Below are 21,583 nucleotides of genomic sequence, written 5' to 3' on the forward strand. Positions count from 1 at the left end.
CAGGTGGGTACTCATCAGCTTAATAAGGTTGGAAACCCCTGCCTTAGAGGATTCTTGTGGACGATTAATATCAGGTGTTACAGGAACCTGCAAGTCATTACGTTGATTCTAATATACCAATATTATCCCTAGAGAGACGTGAATTAAATCCAGTAAAATTCGAGAATAAAATTAATTGTTGATCCGCCTGAATTAATACTTGTTCGTCTTTCGTTTTGAATTAAGAAGTATGGGTTTTTTTTGGTGATGAATCTTCATGCAAATGAATTTCTCTCTTATTGAAGGAGTGTAAGAAACTATAAATAAAAGATGTGAGCTTGTAAAGTCTGGAAATGAAACAATACGAGGAAGAATTTCTTTGGAAAAGAAACAGAATATTAATCAATTTCTTGGATCAATAACCTGTAAAGGAGAACCTTTAATAATTACAGGTCTGAAAAACAAAATCTTGAAACGTAATATCCATCAATTTCTGTAACCTGTGAAGAGTATCCTTATGTATCTACAGGTTTGAAAAACGGCGTCTGGAAATTAGTGTCATTAGGAACCGAATCGTTGCCTAGACTTTTGACAGGAAAAAAACAGTAAATTATCAGAAAAACAATACCTTGAAACATAATATCCATCAATATCTTTACTCAGTTACCTGTAAAGAAGATTCCTATATAACTACAGGTTTGAAAAATTTCTTGAAATCTTTATCAGCAAGAACCATACCGTTGCCTAAGCTTCAGGCAAATATTCCCACCTCGAACAGAAAAACGACAGTGAATTGACAAAATGGTCTCAGAATAAAGAAAATGAAGTTGTGCCACAAGAACGGATAATCAGATGCAAGAAAATCCTTCTCAAAGAGGCTGGAGGCGTGAGTGATCTTCAATTTGCGGCTGGCGTCCAGCAACTATGAGGCTCCGTAACTTCCAGCGTTTGGCACCCTGCATCGCCTTTTCCTGGCTCTTCTTCTTCTTGATCTTCACAGCAGGTGGAGGAGGAGGAGGAGGAGGAGGAGGTGGAGGAGGCTGGGGGCCAACACTCGCCTTCGCTCGACCGCTCAAAGGTAATGTCACGGAGTTACATTTTCTGGGGTAGTCGAATGGCTTGGCTTCTAAGAGACTCTTGCGGTTACTTCAGTCGCCAGTCATTAATTGAATCGTTTCGAGTTTTTTCTGTTTAGCTTCGCCGTCAATAACCTACACGTTGTGACGCCGGTTTTAGCAGCCATAAATCAATCGATCAACCTGTTTTGCCTAGAATAGTTAGCACGTAGTTCGCTATATAGAATACCATTATTATTAGAGCGATTTTGATGGTGAACAGAGGAGAATGGGAACACAGAACGAATTAGCGATTTCTCCAATCTTATAATTGAAGGATGTGAATGACGAGCTTTTCATTTGACTGCAGTCACGTTCGTATATGTCTGTATGTGTGTATGTGCGTGTTTGTGATTTCTTTAAATATAAACGAATAATAACAAGTAAAAAATGTGCCGAAGCTTCTTCGGCGCAATCGAGTTTTCTGTGCAGCCACTACAGTGTATAATCAAGGCCACCGAAAATAGATCTATCTTTCGGTGGTCTCGGTATAATGCCGCATGAGCCGCGGTCCAAGAAACTTTAGACACGGCCTATCCTACATCGTTGCCAGAAGTACGATGATGGCTAACTTTAACCTTAAATAAAACCAAAACCACTAAGGCTAGAGGGCTGCAATTTGTTGAGTTTGATGACTGGAGGGTGGATGATCAACATACCTATTTGCAGCCCTCTAGCCCCAGTAGTTTTTAAGATCTGAGGACGGACAGAAAAAGTGTGGATAGAAAAAAGTGCGGACAGAATAACGTGCAGACGGACAGACAAAGTCGGCACAATAGTTTTCTTTCACAGAAAACTGAAAATCATAACAAAACCGCTAACCTTTGACCCAATTCGTACCTGGACGAACTATAAGCCGTGAGAAACTGCGCAGTTCACTTCTAGCACGATTTGACCTTTGAGGTCGGACTCTGTCGTGACTTGACCCTCCCAAAAAAATTAAAAATGCGTAACAAACAGAACTGTGAAACAAAAACGGAACAGTTACCAAATGCTCAGCTTGCATCCCAAGTTATTTGGTTGTATAAGTCAGTCAAACAAATGTTTTAGTTATATTTTAAATTTCTATGAGGAAAATATACCTACAGGGGAATATGGAAGTGCATCACATTATTAGTCTATTATTCATTATAACCTAACCTGCTGCGTACGTATACAGTTTTTGTCTTTTTCCTGTTCCTCTCTCTCTCTCTCTCTCTCTCTCTCTCTCTCTCTATATATATATATATATATATATATATATATATATATATATATATATATATATATATATATATATATATATAATGTATATATATATATATATATATATATATATATATATAAATTCATATATGTAATCGAGGAATGATATATTAAGACATATATAAATAATAATATTTATATATATCCCAACACACACACACACACACAAGTAACTGACTAGATCAGAGACAGATAGAGAGAGAGAGAAGAGAGAGAGAGAGAGAGAGAGACACACAACACACACACACACACAAGTAGCTGTGGGTAAAGAGAGAGAGAGAGAGGGTAGAGAGAGAGAGAGAGAGAGAGAGAGAGAGAGAGAGAGAGAGAACGGGTTGGTGACTGGTGGTCTGAGGGTAAAGAGAGAGAGAGAGAGAGAGAGAACGGGCTGGTGACTGGTGGGCTGAGGGTAAAGAGAGAGAGAGAGAGAGAGAGAGAACGGGTTGGTGACTGGTGAGCTGATGGTAAAGAGAGAGAGAGAGAGAAAAGAATGGAATCAATTAGACCTTCCAGGAAACCAAAAATGGGAAAACTCGCAATCTTCAGCAGCACCTTGAAAGCCTTCTCCCTCCCCAGGTCAACAACGGTTTGTTCCCGCATAATCGTTTTACAGTTAAGTCTTCGCAGGTTTTATGAAGCTGTTAACTTCAGTCGTAATGTCAGAAAGTGCTGCAAACTTCTGCTTGAGAAGCATAGTAGTTTGTGCTTTTAACTGTAAAAGGTCTCAGTGTCTCAGACCAGAGCTACTGTAGAGTGTGGGAAGTTTTTTAAGGTCAATATATTGTACAGTACAAAAACTTCTCCCGTGGTATGTGTGTACTCTTGGTTACACATACATACATACATACTCACATACACACACACAAAACTACCTACTCTCAATCTCCCTTCCAGCGCTGAATGACCTCATAGGTCCCAGTGCTTGGCCTCTGGGCCAAGCTCTATATTCCAATCCATTCCATTCCTACCAAGATAGACTATACTAAACAGTACTTGGAATTGTCTGCCAAACGTTGTTTACCTTAAAGAATTTTCCTTTTGACACGTCGTAACTCTGGTTTACAGGGTAGCTTTCAGTGGCCTCGTCCCGTGAATTTCATTTCAAATAACTGCTTTTTAATGCTTCGTTGTTGAATTATTCCGTTGTTACCATTATTTTTTGTCATTCCATCCCATATGTGATGAGATCAGTACTGCCCTAAAATGGAAAACTGCAGTATCTGCAAAATTTTCAAAATTGAGATATGCCACCTGTTGGGTTCGTGAAACGCAAAATACACAAGTTACTGCAGTTTCAGAATTATTCTTCAATGCTTTATTTAAGGGGTCCCATTTGCAGTATCTGCAAAATTTTCGAAATTAAGATATGCCATCTATTGGGTTCGTGAAACACTAATACACAAGTTACTGCAGTTTCAGAATGATTCTTCAATGCTTTCCACGAGTATTTAGGGGCTCCCATTTGCAGTATCTGCAAAATCAGTAGTAAGGTAAGGGAAAACTGCAGTGTCTACCATCTTTCTCAGTTAAGTATTTTTGCAGATACTGCAGTCTTCCATTATAGGGCAGAGTAGGTAACTTACGAAAAATCCCAATTAAAACAAAAGAAATTGACAAGCAGCTATGGAATAATGAGTCGATCAAGCACTAACAATGTGTTAGATATACGTGTTCAGAAGAAAATTGGAGCACGAGAGGTGTATCGAACTTGCGGACACTTAGTGTATAATTGAAAGCAGACCCTGGAAAAAACAAACACCAGGTGCTTGATCCAGAAGCACGATTATGGCTAACTTTAACCTTAAATCAAATAAAAACTACTGAGGCTAGACGGCTGCAATTTGGTATGTTTGATGATTGGAGGGTGGATGACCAACACACCAATTTGCAGCTCTCTAGCCTCAGCAGTTTTTAAGATCTGAGGGCGGACAGAAAAAGTGCGGACGAACAGACAACGCCGGCACAATAGTTTTCTTTTACAGAAAGCTAATGAAACGGAATGTAAGACAATTCCACCGAAATACAATATAATACATAACAATCATTGAATTTTTAATGACAGAGTTATTGTTGATTCAGACAACATTAGATGACATAGTTTATTTGTGCCTCTGTCAATGTTTTTACTATTGACTACTTATATAGAGGACCAGGCTTAACAAATTTTTAGGTCACCATAATTCTGAATAAATCTAAAATTCTAAACCCAATAATCGTTTTCAAACCACTGAATCAAAATTCACCACATTTATGAAGCTATAATTTCCTCTATATTTGCCAATGTCTGCTATGAACATACAAATCATTAAGGTGTAAAGAAAAAATTGAGAAAGCAATAGTTCCTTTCCATCTTATTCCTACAGATATGCAAAGAAAATTAGCGGTTTTGACTGAATCCCTTTAAAAAGCACAACTAATTGTAACAACAACAATAATGATATGCTCATTCTATGATCAACATAAAAGGAATATTACCCCTTTCTCTCTCGCTCTCTCTCTCTCTCTCTCTCTCTCTCTCTCCAATCTTCTTCCTCTCTTCCTCCTCCCCAGCTCATCCTACTTTATCTACTCGTTTAATCCGTTTTTAAACGCGAAAAGCATCCCACTAATCGACCTAAAACCCCACAATAAAAAAAAAAAAACATGCAGTCAACGAACCTTCCCAAGATGCAGAAGTTTCTTGCGAGTTTCTCGACAGCAGCTGCTTGATGAGGCAAAGAAAAGATCTGCCCCAGAGAGAGATACACGCGCGCATCCTTAAAGACCTCGTGACGTCACTGCAAACACAAAAGAAAATCGTAATGGTTCTCATGCAAGAGTGGGTCAGTCTGTCAGTCAGTCGCCAAAGCAAATTACGAATTCTTTTAAAGACGTAATGAGTGGTTTTCTCAAGTGTCTCTGCCACGTGAGGTGATAGATTTGAGGTGGCTGGCTTCCTTCGGAGAATTGCATACTTGTGGGTAAATGCACTTCCGTGATGATGCGCTAGCGAATGAGTTTTGTCTGTGTACAAGATGCATGGATGAAGATGTCAGTGCATATGGAAATTGCTTACATGTGTATAATGCATACCTGTGCATAAATGCACTTCCGTGATTAGTGAGCTGATGAATTTTGTCCGTATACAAGATGCATGCATGAAGATATCACTGCATATGGAAATTGCTTACCTGTGTATAATGCATACCTGTGCATAAATGCACTTCGTGATGCATTAGTGAATGATTTTTGTCCGTGTACAAGATCCATCCATGCATGAGGGTGTAAGTGCATTTTTAACTATATTATTGCAAAACGTATTCAATAACTATTTTCCCCTTAATTCAAAAAAATATAGAATTAATCTTTGATTACTGAATGGGTAAGGATACAAACACCCCCCCCCCATATCTCCATCCTTCTGTATGCATGTATGAATTCATATACACACACACCTGTACATACACGCACACACAAGCACCAGACACCACAGTCTAAAATGGTCATGATACTCGCCTTGCTTTGAAGAAGGATCGAGTTAATGTCAGCCGAGGCGAGAAAATTTGGCCATTTCTGCTAAACCCCATTGTAATTATACTGACCTAAACAGTGAGTTTTGTACCTGGAAGTTAGATAACTGCGGTGATTCGCAGTGAATGCAGAAAAGGGTATGAACGAACAACCCACCCCCCCCCAAAAAAAAAAATTGCTTAAAATTGAAGGTGTAGACCCTTTGAAACATATATATATATATATATATATATATATATATATATATATATATATATATATATATGTGTGTGTGTGTGTGTGTGTGTGTGTGTGATATGTGTGTGTGTGTGTGTGTGTGTGCGTCGTGTATCGACACCAGTTTGAGTAAAAATATGTGTGTATATTTAAACCCACACACAGAAACACACTCAGATATATATATATTTATATATATAAATATATAATATATATATGTGTGTGTGCGTGTGTGTGTGTGTGTGTGTGTGCGCGCGCGTGTGTTTGTGTGTGTATCCTAAAGTGTGTGGCCGTCTTTCTAAGCACTTGGATAGCCATGAGTCAACATCCAAGCTATGTATACGCTTTGCAATGCATACTTCTTTCACCTAATCACTTGATTGCCGCTCTGCAACTGCAGACATAATGGCTTTCAAGGAATGTTCCTGCCAAAAAAAAAAAAAGGACTGGAACTCTAGATATGCAATCAATGCCAATACGTGATCGATTGTGCTTCCTTAGCGTGACGCTGGAAAAGTTTATGAACTTGGCTATCTCGTAAATAATTTCAGTTCCATCATAATTATTAACTTTATAATATTTCTGGGAAGATTAGCTGATTGTCTATAAAATCTCTGATTAATTAACAATTCATTTTATTATTATTATTATTATTATTATTATTATTATTATTATTATTATTATTATTATTATTATTCAGAGGATGAACCCTATTTATATAGAACAAGCCCACAAAAGGCGCCATGGATTTGACATTCAGGCTTCCAAAGAATATTATGGTGTCCATTATGCAGAAGTAAGAGGAAACACATAAAGAAGAGATATCGCTTATTAAAAAAAAAAACAAAGTAATAAGTAAATAAATAGATAAATAGATTTCGTCACGAGTTTTGTTCTCAGACAGGGCTCAAATAAAATGTTAGGAAAGTGGGACACTTAGCGAATTATCGACTGACAAGAATGGATAATGACTGTAACATACAGTGTGCCACTTAACACGCGCTGTAAGCTCCGCCCACTTTCCCAAAGTGGTGTCAGTTGTTTGGGCAGGAACCAGAGGTCAACAACAGGCCTCATGCTTCTTTTCACATTACAGATGTTTTACCACAAAAGCCAAAGTTCTCCTTTTAGAAAGGTTCAAATCATTACTTAAAAATACGAAGGTTACATTTTCGCTGGCTGAAAACATCGTTATATCATAAATAAGTATAGACTGACGTTTGGGATTTTGAATGTTAAATATCTTGTAGACTGACGTTTGGGATTGAATGTATGGGATTTTGAATGTTGAATAAATATCTTGTAAACTGAATGTTGAATAGCTTGTAAACTGACGTATGGGATTTTGAATGTTAAATACCTTCTAGACTGACGTTTGGGATTTTGAATGTTAATTGCTTTGTAGCTAATCTCAGCTTCCAACACGTTAGGAACCCTATAGAACTTATTTGGCAGTGTGGAAACCTATTTTATACCATCAGCCCTAATTCTACAAAGAGCGGATCTCCAACTAGAGTTAGGCCTATGTTGTTTAGCAGTTTGTGTAAACAAGAACTGAAGTTGCTTCAATGTGCAGTAGGCTCCTGCACTCAGATCGTCACGTGACTTAATATGTCTACGGCATCTAGCAATCACTGGTGGCTGGTTACCAATCCACGCACTGCCCAACCATAAAGTTGTATGGCGAATATCTTACTGGTGCATGAAGTATACAGTAAAAGTGGACTATACTGTACAAGTTCACAGAGAGAGAGAGAGAGAGAGAGAGAGAGAGAGAGAGAGAGAGAGAGAGAAGAGGTATGCATTCATGTCAGAGAATGCTTTATCAGAGGATATTGTGTCTGAATATCTCCACTGGCCTTGGCCTGCCTGATAGTAATGCAGGCTTATAGCTAACGGTGTCAAGGTGAATGACCGGGAAATGTATTGAGTGAGAAAGCATAAGAATATCCACTATTTTATTAATATATGTATATATATATACCTCTAAAATATTTGCTGTTTTAACAGAATTCCATGGAATAAAGATTGCCCGTCAAAACACGAAAGAGGGTAGAGTTTCCAGCGCTACATTTCGGAAACTACCGTGTTTTCCTCAACAGGACAGGTAATAGATAAGCTTTTTTACATGGAATTCTTTTATGAAAGCAGATATTTTATTGTTATATAAAACATAAATATATGTACACACACACACACACACACACACACACACATATATATATATATATATATATATATATATATATATATATATATATATATATATATATATATATATATATATATATATATATATATAGAAAGATTAAGTGATAGAAAATTATCCAATTGCTCTGAGGGTGCAGGATTATGCGGGGGAGAATGACTTTAAAGAACAAATGACACGTAACCAAATTAATCAATATAGACAGATCGATAAGTGACGTCACCAGATTGCCTAATCTGGATCAATGCTTACTGGTTAGTCTGAAAGAATATATATATATATATATATATATATATATATATATATATATATATATATATATGTATGTGTGTGTGTGTGTGTGTGTGTGTGTGTGTGTGTGTGTGTGTGTGTGTGTTTTGGATAAGAATTCTTTAAATTTAACTTCAAATAAATTTTAATATTATTTCTCTCGACCATCAATATCCAACAGTGGTTAGTCTCGAAGGCATGGCATTTCATTTATCGCAAAGAATTTTCGCAAGTGTCTTAAGCCGAATTTTAACTCATTTTCCCACCTAATGAGGATGATGAGTCTAGCAATGCATCACTGAACAGTTACGGATGAAAGACTACAGAGTATACGTACGTGTAAGTCAGCTGAGTTAAAAAAATTCTCCTGACGACATTTTCCTATTTGAACTCATTTTTCCTGTGACGTTCCAAATTTTTAGACCTTTTTTGAGTTTAATGTTATGATATTATAGTGTATTACAACCTCAGTTCATGCTAGACTGATGTATCTTCATAATTTCTTCACTTCTACCCTTCTACATGTCACATTCCATTAAGGTTTAACGTAATTCTCAATGCATTCACAACCCTAACCAGAGTTCTACTCCCAAAAGGTGAGGCAACACAAGACGACCACTACCAGACAGAACTGAGGACAAAGGAGCCTTCTAGTGACAAAGATGACCCTGACTTGGACACGACTAATATCGCCAGATTCGACAATCATCGACAAGACTCTGGAGTACTTAATTTGTCGCTGCATAATCAAATGCCCAAAAATCTTACCCCAACTGCTGTTGAGTCAAAATTCCGTTATTCCAGACCACAATCTTCTTCCACGACTGATCACTCTTCTCTCTCAGAATCTAATCAATCCAGCGCCTTCTTTCTCAATGCTTCCTCGACTTTGAATCGACAGACAGATAACTCACGTAATCACTCCTTCCTTAACTATCCTTATCCAGTGAAACAACTGCAGATCCCTTCAGATACTTTACATAATACTAGCAATGTTCATAAATTTAACATGTCTTCAATCTCAGCACCCACTTCTGAAAACGTACCAGATTCATATCAAGATATATCAGGAAATCTGTCTCAGATTAAATCAGGTAATTCATTTCCCAGTTCTTCGAGTCAGTTCTCACATAGGAAACTAGAGATAGATTCGCCAACAGTTAACGAAGTTGTAAATAATACCAAACATGTACTTCTTGACAGAGGTATTTCAGGTAACCTAAGCCATTACTCATACAAGCCTCACCAGCATAGAAATAAAAATCACGGGTCACTGTGGAACCACAGCACGTTTCAGAAACTGCCTTACACTAATTCCAACTCAAACAGTGCGACAAATGTTGTGCTATATAATTCCAAGATAGTTCACAACACGAATAGCCATGCTGTTCGCAGAAAGCATTCAGAAAGCAATGTCAACAAGTCAAAGAATGAGACTCAGAATGTCGACCCCACAAAAACTGGAAATATCATGGAAGACACAGATTACACATCTGTAGTTGGAGATCTGAAATCTGACAGCAAATTGACTTCCAGAGCAAACAGCACCCTTACTGAACCTTATAAATCAGAACACACTGCCACAGCTCATAAGAATGATTATCGCTACCTTGCAGAATTCCAAGGTATCATGGAGGAACTACTTAAGAAAAACCAAAGCTCTGAGGATGGCCATGACAGCAGAAATAATAGCACTTCTGCGTCAGTGCAGGTTTTTATAGATAAAATCAATGCTTTTACAGCTGCAGTATCTAAAGCTCCTCTTACAAAGTCCGAAATTCTTCAGTTACTATCAGTCATAGAAGATTACTTAGGAGATGATGTAAGAGAAAACAACTTTCAAACCCCAGTTGCCACTAGAGACAATATTGACCCTGAGCAAAATAACACCAACGTACAAGGTATTGGAGGGAATAAAGAATATAATATATGGAAAGATAAATACAGGGGAACACATCAGCCCCATTGGAGTCAGTCCAAGCTACCAAAGCCTCTAGGGGAGTCAAGTAATGTAGGGTACTTCCCCATGTTCCAAAGTCCCATCGGCACTGGTGACGGAAATACTAACAGACCAACAGGGTTGATGAACATACTCAGTGCTACACAGCCAACTAATAAGCCAGTCATTACGAAAGGTCCATTTCACTACAAAAATGGGACTATCATGTTTTATAACGGCATCCCTGATTTTGGCATCCGAACAGCTCTGCAAAAACTTCATGATACTCTGATGGAAAAGCTGACTCTCTTGCACCAAAAAGGCCACACCAAGACACAAGGGGAGATCCCTTCTTCTTCCACAAGTGCCACAACTTTATCAGAAGAAACTGATAATCCTGAAATTAAGACTATCACTTTTGATCAGGGCATACCAATTTTTTCTTCAGAGAGAGGCAGCATTGCAAGTGCCCTTATTTCCTTGTTAAAAGAAGCCACAGTAACTCTGGTAGATGAAGTCATAACCAGTATTGGAGAGAACAGGGATGCCAATACAACAGTAGCTAAAAAACCTGAACCGTCTTTTAGCATTTATAACCAAAGTGATCCTTTCGTTCAAAGTAATGCAGCACTTATGCCAAAACCATCAAGCAATTCAACTGACATTTTATCCTTGCCAGAGGTAAGTCAGGAATCAGATAAAATAGGAACTCAAGAATTTGATGTATCATACCAAACTTCAGATGTGCTGAATTCTGGTTCCTTAAATCCTTTTCCTGAAAAATATTCTACAAGTGAATACCCAGTGTTCGCTGGTGACGAAACAACAGTGGCTCCAGTTTCTTATCAAAATGAAATACTTTTGAACGACATTTTTGGAGAGAGAGAATCTGTTGATATAATTCCAGTTAATGGGAATCTTACTAGTGACGATAACTTGCTTACCTTTACTTTAGATGAAATTAATCCTTTTGACAAGGTAGAAAGATGGGATGCATCAAACCCCTCTGTTTCAATTACTGTTACTCAGACACAAAACCAACACCAGAATCAGGGAATTGGGATATTAGGAATTGTGCAGGCAGGTGGTGGAATATATCCTGGAAAACCTGGTGAAGGAGTAAGTTTTCCAGGAGTCCCTCCAGGTTTTCAAGAAGCGCTTCAGTCATTATGGTTTTATCCGTTGTTGCCCAACGGCAGCCATCTGTTAAATGGCTCTGGTACAAACTTTTTTCTCACTCCAGGAGGCATATACTCTTTCCCTGATTTTTCTGGAATATTGGCAGGCTTAGGAAGTGGTACTGGTCTTTCTGCTTTACATTTCCCCAGTCAGTTTCCATTCATTGGTAACACATATGTACCAAATGGGGTTCATTCTAGCCTAGACAACATAATGTCTCTTTTATCTGGTGGACAACTACCTTTATATGCTTTGATTTACAATCCAGATGGATCTGGTGTAACATTTCCTTCTGGTTCTGAACAGAACCCATTTCTGATATCAAACCAAACAAATAATTACCTGTCACAGTTTCCAGTAGTGATAGTATCAAACCAGCCAAGTGAGTCGGGTTCAAGCTATCCACATTTGGTTCTACCTTTCTATCCTGTCTCCAATGAACAAACTTCTCCTGGCCAAGTATCTCATTATCCCATTTTACTGTTTCCTAATGAAAGTAGTTCAAACCAATATCCATTGTTATTGTTACCCATTTATCCTAGTGGAACTAATCCGATACAGCCAAGTTCAGGTGCTCAATATCCGTACATAGTAGTGCCTGTCATACAAACAGATCAATTAGCACAATTTGGAAGTGGAGATTCATCTTCAGGAAGTTCAGGGACTCCTCCCCCATCATTGGTATATCCTAGCAGACCAGGGGAAACTGGAGATCCCTCTACAACTAGTTCAGGAAACTATTTTCCGTTTCTCATAGTACCTGTCAACCCAGGTGAATCCAGTGGCTCATCAACCCCAAGTTCTGGAAGTCAATCTCCATTTCTGGTAGTTCCTGACAAGCCAGGTACAACAAGCAGTGGATCACCACCTACAAGTACTGGGACTGGCTCGACAACAGGCTCATTGGGAACATTTCCAGGAAACCTTATTCCTAATTTAGGAACCCAATTTCCATTTTTGTTGATACCAAGCAAACCTAGTGAAACAGGAGATTCATCAAATCTCAGTCCTGGCAGTCAGCTTCCATTTCTAGTGGTTCCTGACAAACCAGGAAGCGGATTCCCAAATATCTCTGGAGGTCAGCAAACTTCAGGAGGTGGATCAACCGCAAATGGTCAGTTTCCAGTTTTAGTAATTCCTTCCACTCCAGGTGGCTCAGCATCTGGAAGCTCAGTTCCATTTCTTCTTGTTCCAAATGGATCTGGTCAGTCTACTGATGGATCATCAAGCAATCAAGGTGGTACAAATGTAGGAGGGGTTCAGTTGCCAGATGGTGTTACAATCTCTAGTGGTGCCAGTGGGAGTAAAGACCCTCTATTTTCTATTATACCAAATAAACCAAATAATTCAGTATCAGAAGGAGGTGGTTCCCCATACTTTGTATTTCCAAAAAACCCTTTAACTGTTGATGGACGTCCTTCACCGATTTTGGTATATGACAATGACCCAAACCAACCAGGAAGTAGCAGCCGTCCAACACATATCTTCTTCCCAAAGGAGCCATATAAGCCAGGTGGTTCAGGCAATATACCAGGCACCTTGATTGCTATACCTAAACCAACTACGCAAACAACGCAATCTACAGCTTCAGGAACTCAGTCTACAGTAGCTGTCACAGATCCATCTTCAGTGCCTTTCCCGCCTACACTAACAACAATTTCAACGCCAACAGCTACAAATGATCCAAGTATTAATGGAAATCAGTTTTTAACAACTGCTAGCCCAAGTGGAAGCAGTAAACCCCCTTATTCTATTATACCAAGTAAGCCATTGAATTCAACAAGTGGGCTGAGTGGTTCTCCATACTTTGTACTGCCAGAAAAGCCTTACACCAGTGATGGACGCCCCTCACCAATTCTAATATATGACAATGACCCAAATCAACCAGGGAGTAGCAGTCGCCCGACACATATTTTCTTCCCAAAAGAGCCCGTTAAACCAGGTGGTATAGGAAATATACCAGGAACCCTGATTGCTATACCTAAGCCAACTTCACCAACAGCACAGACTGCAACTTCAGTAACTCAGTCAGTGATAGGTCAGTCTTCAACATCTGCAACTACAGCAACAGCTCAATCAGCGACAGATTCTTCAGCATCCTCTGCAACCACTTTATCTCCCAGTTTGATAACAACTCCTCTATCAACAAGTAACATACAGCTGACCAGCACTACATCCTCATTGACTGCTGTAACAACATCCCCAACAAAAACTACGCTACAGCCATTAGTTCCGCCAAATTCCGGTGCAACAACTGGGGACACAAGTGGGCAGACAAAGCCCCCATACTCTATCATACCGATCAAACAGGACAATTCGACAACGGGAGGAAGTGGGTCGCCATACTTTGTGCTCCCTGACAAGCCTTTCACCAGTGACGGGCGTCCGTCGCCCATCCTCATATACGACAACGACCCCAATCAGCCGGGAAGCAGCAGTCGTCCAACGCACATCTTCATCCCGAAGGAGCCTTACAAGCCAGGGGGCTCGGGCAAATTGGAAGGGACCCTCATTGCCATACCTAAGCCAACCACAACGACAAAGGCTACATCTCCAATCTCAGAAGCCCCAACAACTTCAGCAACAACTTTAGCATCAACAACAACTTCAGCATCAACAACAACTCCAGCAGCAACAACAACTCCAGCAGCAACAACATCTCCAGCAACAACTGCAGCATCAACAACAATAACCCCAGCAACAACTGCAGCAACAACTGCAGCATCAACAACAACTTCAGCATCAACAACAACTCCAGCAACAACTTCAGTATCAACAACAACTTCAGCAACAACTCTAGCATCAACAACAACTTCAGCAACAACAACAACTTCAGCATCAACAACAACTTCAGCATCAACAACAACTCCAGCAACAACTCCAGCAACAACAACAACTCCAGCAACAACTTCAGCATCAACAACGACTTTAGCACCAACAACAACTTCAGCAACAACAACAACTCCAGCATCAACAGCAGTGACTCCAACAACAACAACTCCTGCAACAACTTCAACATCAACAACAACTTCAGCAGTAACAACAACTCCAGCAACAACTTCAGCATCAACAACAACTTCAGCAGCAACAACAACTCCAGCAACAACTTCAGCAGCAACAACAACTCCAGCAACAACTTCAGCATCAACAACAACTTCCACAGCAACAACAACTTCAGCATCAACAACAACTCCAGCAACAACTTCAGCATCAACAACAACTTCAGCAACAACAACAACTCCAGCAACAACAACAACTCCAGCAACAACTTTAGCATCAACAACAACTTCAGCAACAACAACAACTCCTGCAACAACTTCAGCATCAACAACAATTTCAGCAGCAACAACAACTCCAGCAACAACTTCAGCATCAACAACAACTTCAGCAACAACAATAACTCCAGCAACAACTTCAGCATCAACAACAACTCCAGCAACAACTTCAACATCAACAACAACTTCAGCAACAACAATAACTCCAGCAACTACTTCAGCATCAGTAACAACTTCATCATCAACAACAACTCCAGCAACAACTTCAGCATCAACAACAACTTCAACAACAACTCCAGCAACAACTTCAGCATCAACTTTAGCATCAACAACTCCAGCAACAACTTCAGCATCAACAACTTTGGAATCAACAACAACAACTACAGCAACAACTTCAGCATCAACAACAACTTTAGCATCAACAACAACTTCAGCATCAACAACAACTCCAGCAACAACTTCAGCATCAACAACAACTCCAGCAACAACTTTAGCATCAACAACAACTTCAGCAACAACTTCAGCATCAACAACAACTCCAGTAACAACTTCAGCATCAACAACTTCATCATCAACAACAACTTCAACAGCAACTTCAGCATCAACAACAACTCCATCAACAACTTCAGCATCAACAACAACTTCAGCAACAACAACAACTACAGCAACAACCTTAGCATCAACAACTTCAGCATCAACAACAACTCCAGCAACAACTTCAGCATCAACAACAACTCCAGCAACAACTTCAGCATCAACAACAACTTCAGCATCAACAACAACTCCAGCAACAACTTTAGCATCAACAACAACTCCAGCAACAACTCCAGCATCAACAACAACTTCAGCAACAACTTCACCATCAACAACAACTTCAGCAACAACTTCACCATCAACAACAACTTCAGCATCAACAACAACTCCAGCAACAACTTCAGCATCAACAACAACTTCAGCATCAACAACAACTCCAGCAACAACAACAACTCAAGCAACAACTTCAGCATCAACAACTTTAGCATCAACAACAACCTCAGCATCAACAACAACTTTAGCATCAACAACAATTCCAGCAACAACCACAACTCTAGCAACAACTTCAGCATCAACAACAAATTTAGCATCAACAACTTCAGCATCAACAACAACTCCAGCAACAACAGCAACAACCGCATTTTCACAACAAGATAAAATAACGCTGAGTACGGGACCTACTGGAACAACTTCATCTACAGAATTAGCAACGATTTCGAGTACGGGGCTAACAACTACAGAATTGCCTACAACTACTGAAATGCCTGCTGGAACAGAAATGCCAACAACTTCAGAACTACCCACAACGACAGAATTACCATTACTGACAACTACTGAAGTACCAACAACCACAGAAGTACCAATGACTACAAAATTGCCAACAACTACCGAATTACCAACAACTACCGAATTACCAACAACCACACAATTACCAACAACTACAGAATTACCAACAACCACACAATTACCAACAACTACAGAATTACCAACAACAACACAATTACCAACAACTACAGAATTACCCACAACTACACAATTACCAATAACTACAGAATTACCAACAACTACAGAATTACCAACAACCACAGAAGTACCAACGACTACAAAATTGCCAACAACTACCGAATTACCAACAACTACTGAATTACCAACAACCACACAATTACCAACAACTACAGAATTACCAACAACCACACAATTACCAACAACTACAGAATTACCAACAACAACACAATTACCAACAACTACAGAATTACCCCCAACTACACAATTACCAATAACTACAGAATTACCCACAACTACACAATTACCAACAACTACAAAATTACCCACAACTACACAATTACCAATAACCAAAGAATTACCAACAACTACACACATTTCAACAACAACAGAATTTCCAGCAACTACAGAATTACCAACAACCTCACAATTACCAACAACCACAGAATTACCAACAACCACACAACTACCAACAACTACAGAATTACCCACAACTACACAATTATCAACAACTACAGAATTACCAACAACTACAGAATTACCCACAACTACACAATTGCCAGCAACTACAAAATTACCCACAACCACACAATTACCAACAACTACAGAATTGCCAACAACTACACAATCACCAACAACCACACAATTACCAACAACTACAGAATTACCCACAACCATACAGGTTCCAACAGCTACAGAATTACCAACAACCACAGAATTGCCAACAACTACAGAATTACCTACAACTACACAATTACCAATAACCACACAGTTAACAACAACTACAGAATTACCAACAACCACAGAAGTACCAACAAATACAGAATTGTCAGCAACTACACAATTACCAACAACTACATCATTGCCAACAACCACAGAAGTGACAACAACTACAGAAATACCAACAACTACACAATTACTAACAATTACAGAATTACCCACAACTACAGCATTGCCAGTAACCACAGAAGTACTGACAACTACACAGTTACCAACAACCACACAATTACCAACAACTACAGAATTACCAACAACCACAGAAGCACCAACAACTACAGAATTGGCAACATCCACACAACTGCCAACAACTACAGCATTGCCAGCAACCACAGAGGTACCAACAACTAGACAATTACCAACAACTACAGAAATTCCAACAACAGAATTACCAACAACTACAAAACTACCAACAACTACAGAAATGTCAACAACTACTGAATTGCCAACAACTACAGAATTGCCAACAACTACAGAACTACCAATAACTACAGAATTGCCAACAACTACAGAACTACCAACAACTACAGAATTGCCAACAACTACAGAATTACAAACAACTACAGTATTGCCAACAACCATAGAAATGACAACAACTACACGGTTACCAACAATAACACAATTACCAACAACTACAGAATTACCAACAACCACAGAAGTACCAACAACTACAGAACTGCCAACAACTACAGCATTGCCAACAACAACAGAAGTACCAACAACTACACAATTGCCAACAACTACACAATTGCCAACAACTACAGAAGTGCCAACAACTACAGAATTGCCAACAACAACAGAATTGCCAACAACTACACAATTACCAACAACTACAGAAGTACCAACAACTACACAAGTTCCAACAACCACGGAATTGCCAACAACTACACAGTTACCAACAACTACAGAAGTACCAACAACTACACAAGTTCCAACAACCACGGAATTGCCAAAAACTACACAATTACCAACAACTACAGAAGTACCAACAACTACACAAGTTCCAACAACCACAGAATTGACAACAACTACACAATTACCAACAACTACAGAAGTACCAACAACTACACAAGTTCCAACAACTACACAAGTTCCAACAACCACAGAATTGCCAACAACTACACAATTACCAACAACTACAGAAGTACCAACAACTACACAAGTTCCAACAACCACAGAATTGCCAACAACTACACAATTACCAACAACTACAGAAGTACCAACAACTACACAAGTTCCAACAACCACGGAATTGCCAACAACTACACAATTACCAACAACTACAGAAGTACCAACAACTACACAAGTTCCAACAACCACGGAATTGCCAACAACTACACAATTACCGACAACTACAGAAGTACCAACAACTACACAAATTCCAACAACCACAGAATTGCCAACAACAACCACAAGCTCTACCACAACCACCCTAACAACCACAACCACTGCTCCTACAACCACAACTACCACTACAACTCCCACAACCACAACTATAACAACCACTCCTACAACCACAACTACCACTCCTACAACAACAACTACCACTACAACTCCCACAACAACTACCACAATTCCTACAACTACCACTACAACCCCCACAACCACTACAACTACCACTACAACCCCCACAACCACTACAACTACCACTACAACTCCCACAACCACTACAACTACCACAACTCCTACAACCACAACAACAACACCCACAACAACCACTCCTACAACAACCACTACAACTCCCACTACAACTACCACAACGCCTACAACAACCACTACAACTCCCACAACCACTACAACTACCACAACGCCTACAACAACTACCACTACAACAACTACCACAACGACTCCCACAACCACCACCACTACAACAACTCCCACAACAACTACTACCACAACCACTCCCACAACAACCACAACAACGACTACAACAACTACAACAACAACAACGACTACAACTACAACAACGAAACGACCTTTGATCCCAATCAATCCCCACTACGCCAGCCATGACGACGGCCTGGGCATCTTCGTGGCATACCCTGAGGAGCGAGAGGGCAATAATGATACCCAGTCTAACACTCACTACTCAAGTAGATACAATGACAGATTCAGTAGATGGGGCAAATACCTCTTCGGCCTCTGAAGAGCCTCTCAGAGGTTGACCTATCAAGAGCCTCTCAGAGGTTGACCTCTTAAGAGCCTCTTAGAGGTTGACCTCTTAAGAGCCTTTCAGAGGTCGACCTCTGGAAATCCTTTTAGAGGCTGACCTCTGCAAAGTCTCTCAGAGTTGACCTTCCTTGGGTTCATTTATCAGTGGTCTTTGTTAATGTCATTATAATCATCGTTATTTATTATTATCATCATTATTATTTTATCATTATAATAATGCAATACATGTAGTCCTCTACATACGAACCATCTCGCTTGTAAGTTCAATTAGTTTGTAGTTAAACTATGATAATAATAAGCTTTCTAGCGAGACAATTGCGGTCTTTGTGTGCAAAACGAACTTTGTAATAAACAAAAATCTTTGATTTTTAAATATTTGATATTAAAAAAATATTTCATCTTTAAATCTTTGATCTTTAAATCTATCCATAAGTCCGGCATTGTAGTTTTACTATCAGTAATAAAGCTTTCTATAAAGATAATTTTGTCTTTATGCATAAAATAAACTTTTTGATAAACAAAAATTTCTTATCTTTAAAAGTTTGGTCTTTAAATCTTTGATCTTTCCTCGAAAAGGTGGCAATGAAATACATGAATTTTTTAAAACTTTACACATCCCATAAATCGTGTGGATGCAAAAGTTTGTATTCCTTAAATTCTTTAAGTTAAAAGTTTGTATGTAGAGGACTACCTGTATATCGTCACTGATGACCAGAACCCCTGTTATAACTTATTACAACTTTTATATATTAATATGATAATCTTTTGTTAAAGATTACCTGAAGTTTTTTCAGGCATGATACGAGAAAAGACTAAATATTTCTCTATTTCCTTTGCTTATCAAGAACTGACAGTGTGTAAATGCTAATCGTTTTTAAAGTGTTCTGTGAAGGTGCATCGTGATTATAATAGTTTTGCTATGGTTGGGAATGTGTTGTAAACTCTACTAAGAAAAAGTAAAAAAGAAATAGTGAATGGGACACTACAAGTCTATGAAGAACTTGTGAAACATGTGCTTCACTTATCTACTGACGTCTGTGGAAATATATTTTTAAAAGTAATCTTCCATGAGATTAGAAGTGACTCAGAAAGAGACATTTTTCTTTCAGTGATGTGTAAAGTGACTAACTTTTTCAGACTATGCCACAGATGGAAGCCTGTTAATCTAGTGATCTGTACATTAAGTGACATATAAAGAGTAATTATTCAATAGCATGTGTTGGTTATGCCATGTCTATTTGCGGGATCATTTTTTGGTTATAATTTGAGCTCTGAAGTTTGGTAATATTCACTATCATAATGTTAGGATGTAACTTGAAGATATGCCGTGATGACATCCTTTGTCCAGCTTCGACTCTGAACTATCTTTCTCTGCTTTCCCCAATTTTTATGAATCATCTGCTTTCAAATCTAAGTTGTAATTATGCCATCATCTGCTTTTGTCAGCTTTTTGTTTGTAATAAGAAATCAAGCTATTTCTGGGATGCTTAATAGATCTCATTGCTTTCTTTATACAAAAATAATATCATTACAACACAAAGTCTACCATTTGCAATTAAACTTCATAGCATCTTGTTAAACAGATGCTGCTTTTTGTTCTTCATTAGGCTTGGGCATTACAAGAAAACTAAGGCTTTCAACACACAGAAAAAGTATCCTGAAAATAAGTCACTGACACCTTTAATATACAAAAGTGCATAATATTCTGGTATATTTTATAGTGCTTTATGTCACCCTCATTCAAAAAAAAGCAAAGCATTTCATTTCCACTCACCTGAAATAAATAGATTGACTTTTATCCTCTCTTCCAATCTTTTACAGAGCTCGTGCTGCCTCCCTTACTTCAACTTCATTCTGAGACTTCCTCATCATTTCCTGCTGATTTTGACACTGGCCCTTCCTTCCCTGAGGTATCCTTCCTTTCCCACCTTGGTAGGTTACAGTAAGTGGCGTTGGTCTGATCTTGTATGATCTGTAACCAAAAAGATGTCAGTCTTTCAATTATTTATCAAAGCTTCGAGGATAAATTGCATTTTATATAAATGACCACATAATGCTAAATTAAATTTGCTCTGTTTGACAGCTATCAACTTACTCGCACTGCAATATAGACTTATAAAATCGTGTCTAATTTCATTTTGTTAATACTCTATAGTCTAAA

The 21,583-nt window shown here is 38.8% G+C and overlaps 1 protein-coding gene across 1 annotated transcript; it reads left to right on the forward strand.

Moving 5' to 3' along the window:
• Window positions 1-903: 903 nt before the first annotated feature.
• LOC136834620 (mucin-2-like) lies at window positions 904-19,417 on the forward strand. The gene is made up of 3 exons (XM_067097198.1): window positions 904-1,057; window positions 9,141-14,840; window positions 14,871-19,417. The coding sequence occupies exons 1-3, from the start codon at window positions 904-906 to the stop codon at window positions 19,394-19,396; spliced, it is 10,380 nt and encodes a 3,459-aa protein (XP_066953299.1). The 3' UTR covers window positions 19,397-19,417.
• The last annotated feature ends 2,166 nt before the right edge of the window (window positions 19,418-21,583 follow it).

The sequence above is a fragment of the Macrobrachium rosenbergii genome, chromosome 54 (genome assembly GCF_040412425.1).
Source record: "Macrobrachium rosenbergii isolate ZJJX-2024 chromosome 54, ASM4041242v1, whole genome shotgun sequence".
NCBI classification, from domain to species: domain Eukaryota; kingdom Metazoa; phylum Arthropoda; class Malacostraca; order Decapoda; family Palaemonidae; genus Macrobrachium; species Macrobrachium rosenbergii.

What these genes read in the sequence shown, in the direction of transcription:
- LOC136834620 (XM_067097198.1), top strand. Translation starts at nt 904, where the DNA reads ATGAGGCTCCGTAACTTCCAGCGTTTGGCACCCTGCATCGCCTTTTCC. An exon ending in CTTCGCTCGACCGCTCAAAG is followed by an intron (nt 1,058 to 9,140) that starts GTAATGTCACGG and finishes TACTCCCAAAAG; the next exon opens with GTGAGGCAACACAAGACGAC. An exon ending in CACAGCAACAACAACTTCAG is followed by an intron (nt 14,841 to 14,870) that starts CATCAACAACAA and finishes CAACAACTTCAG; the next exon opens with CATCAACAACAACTTCAGCA.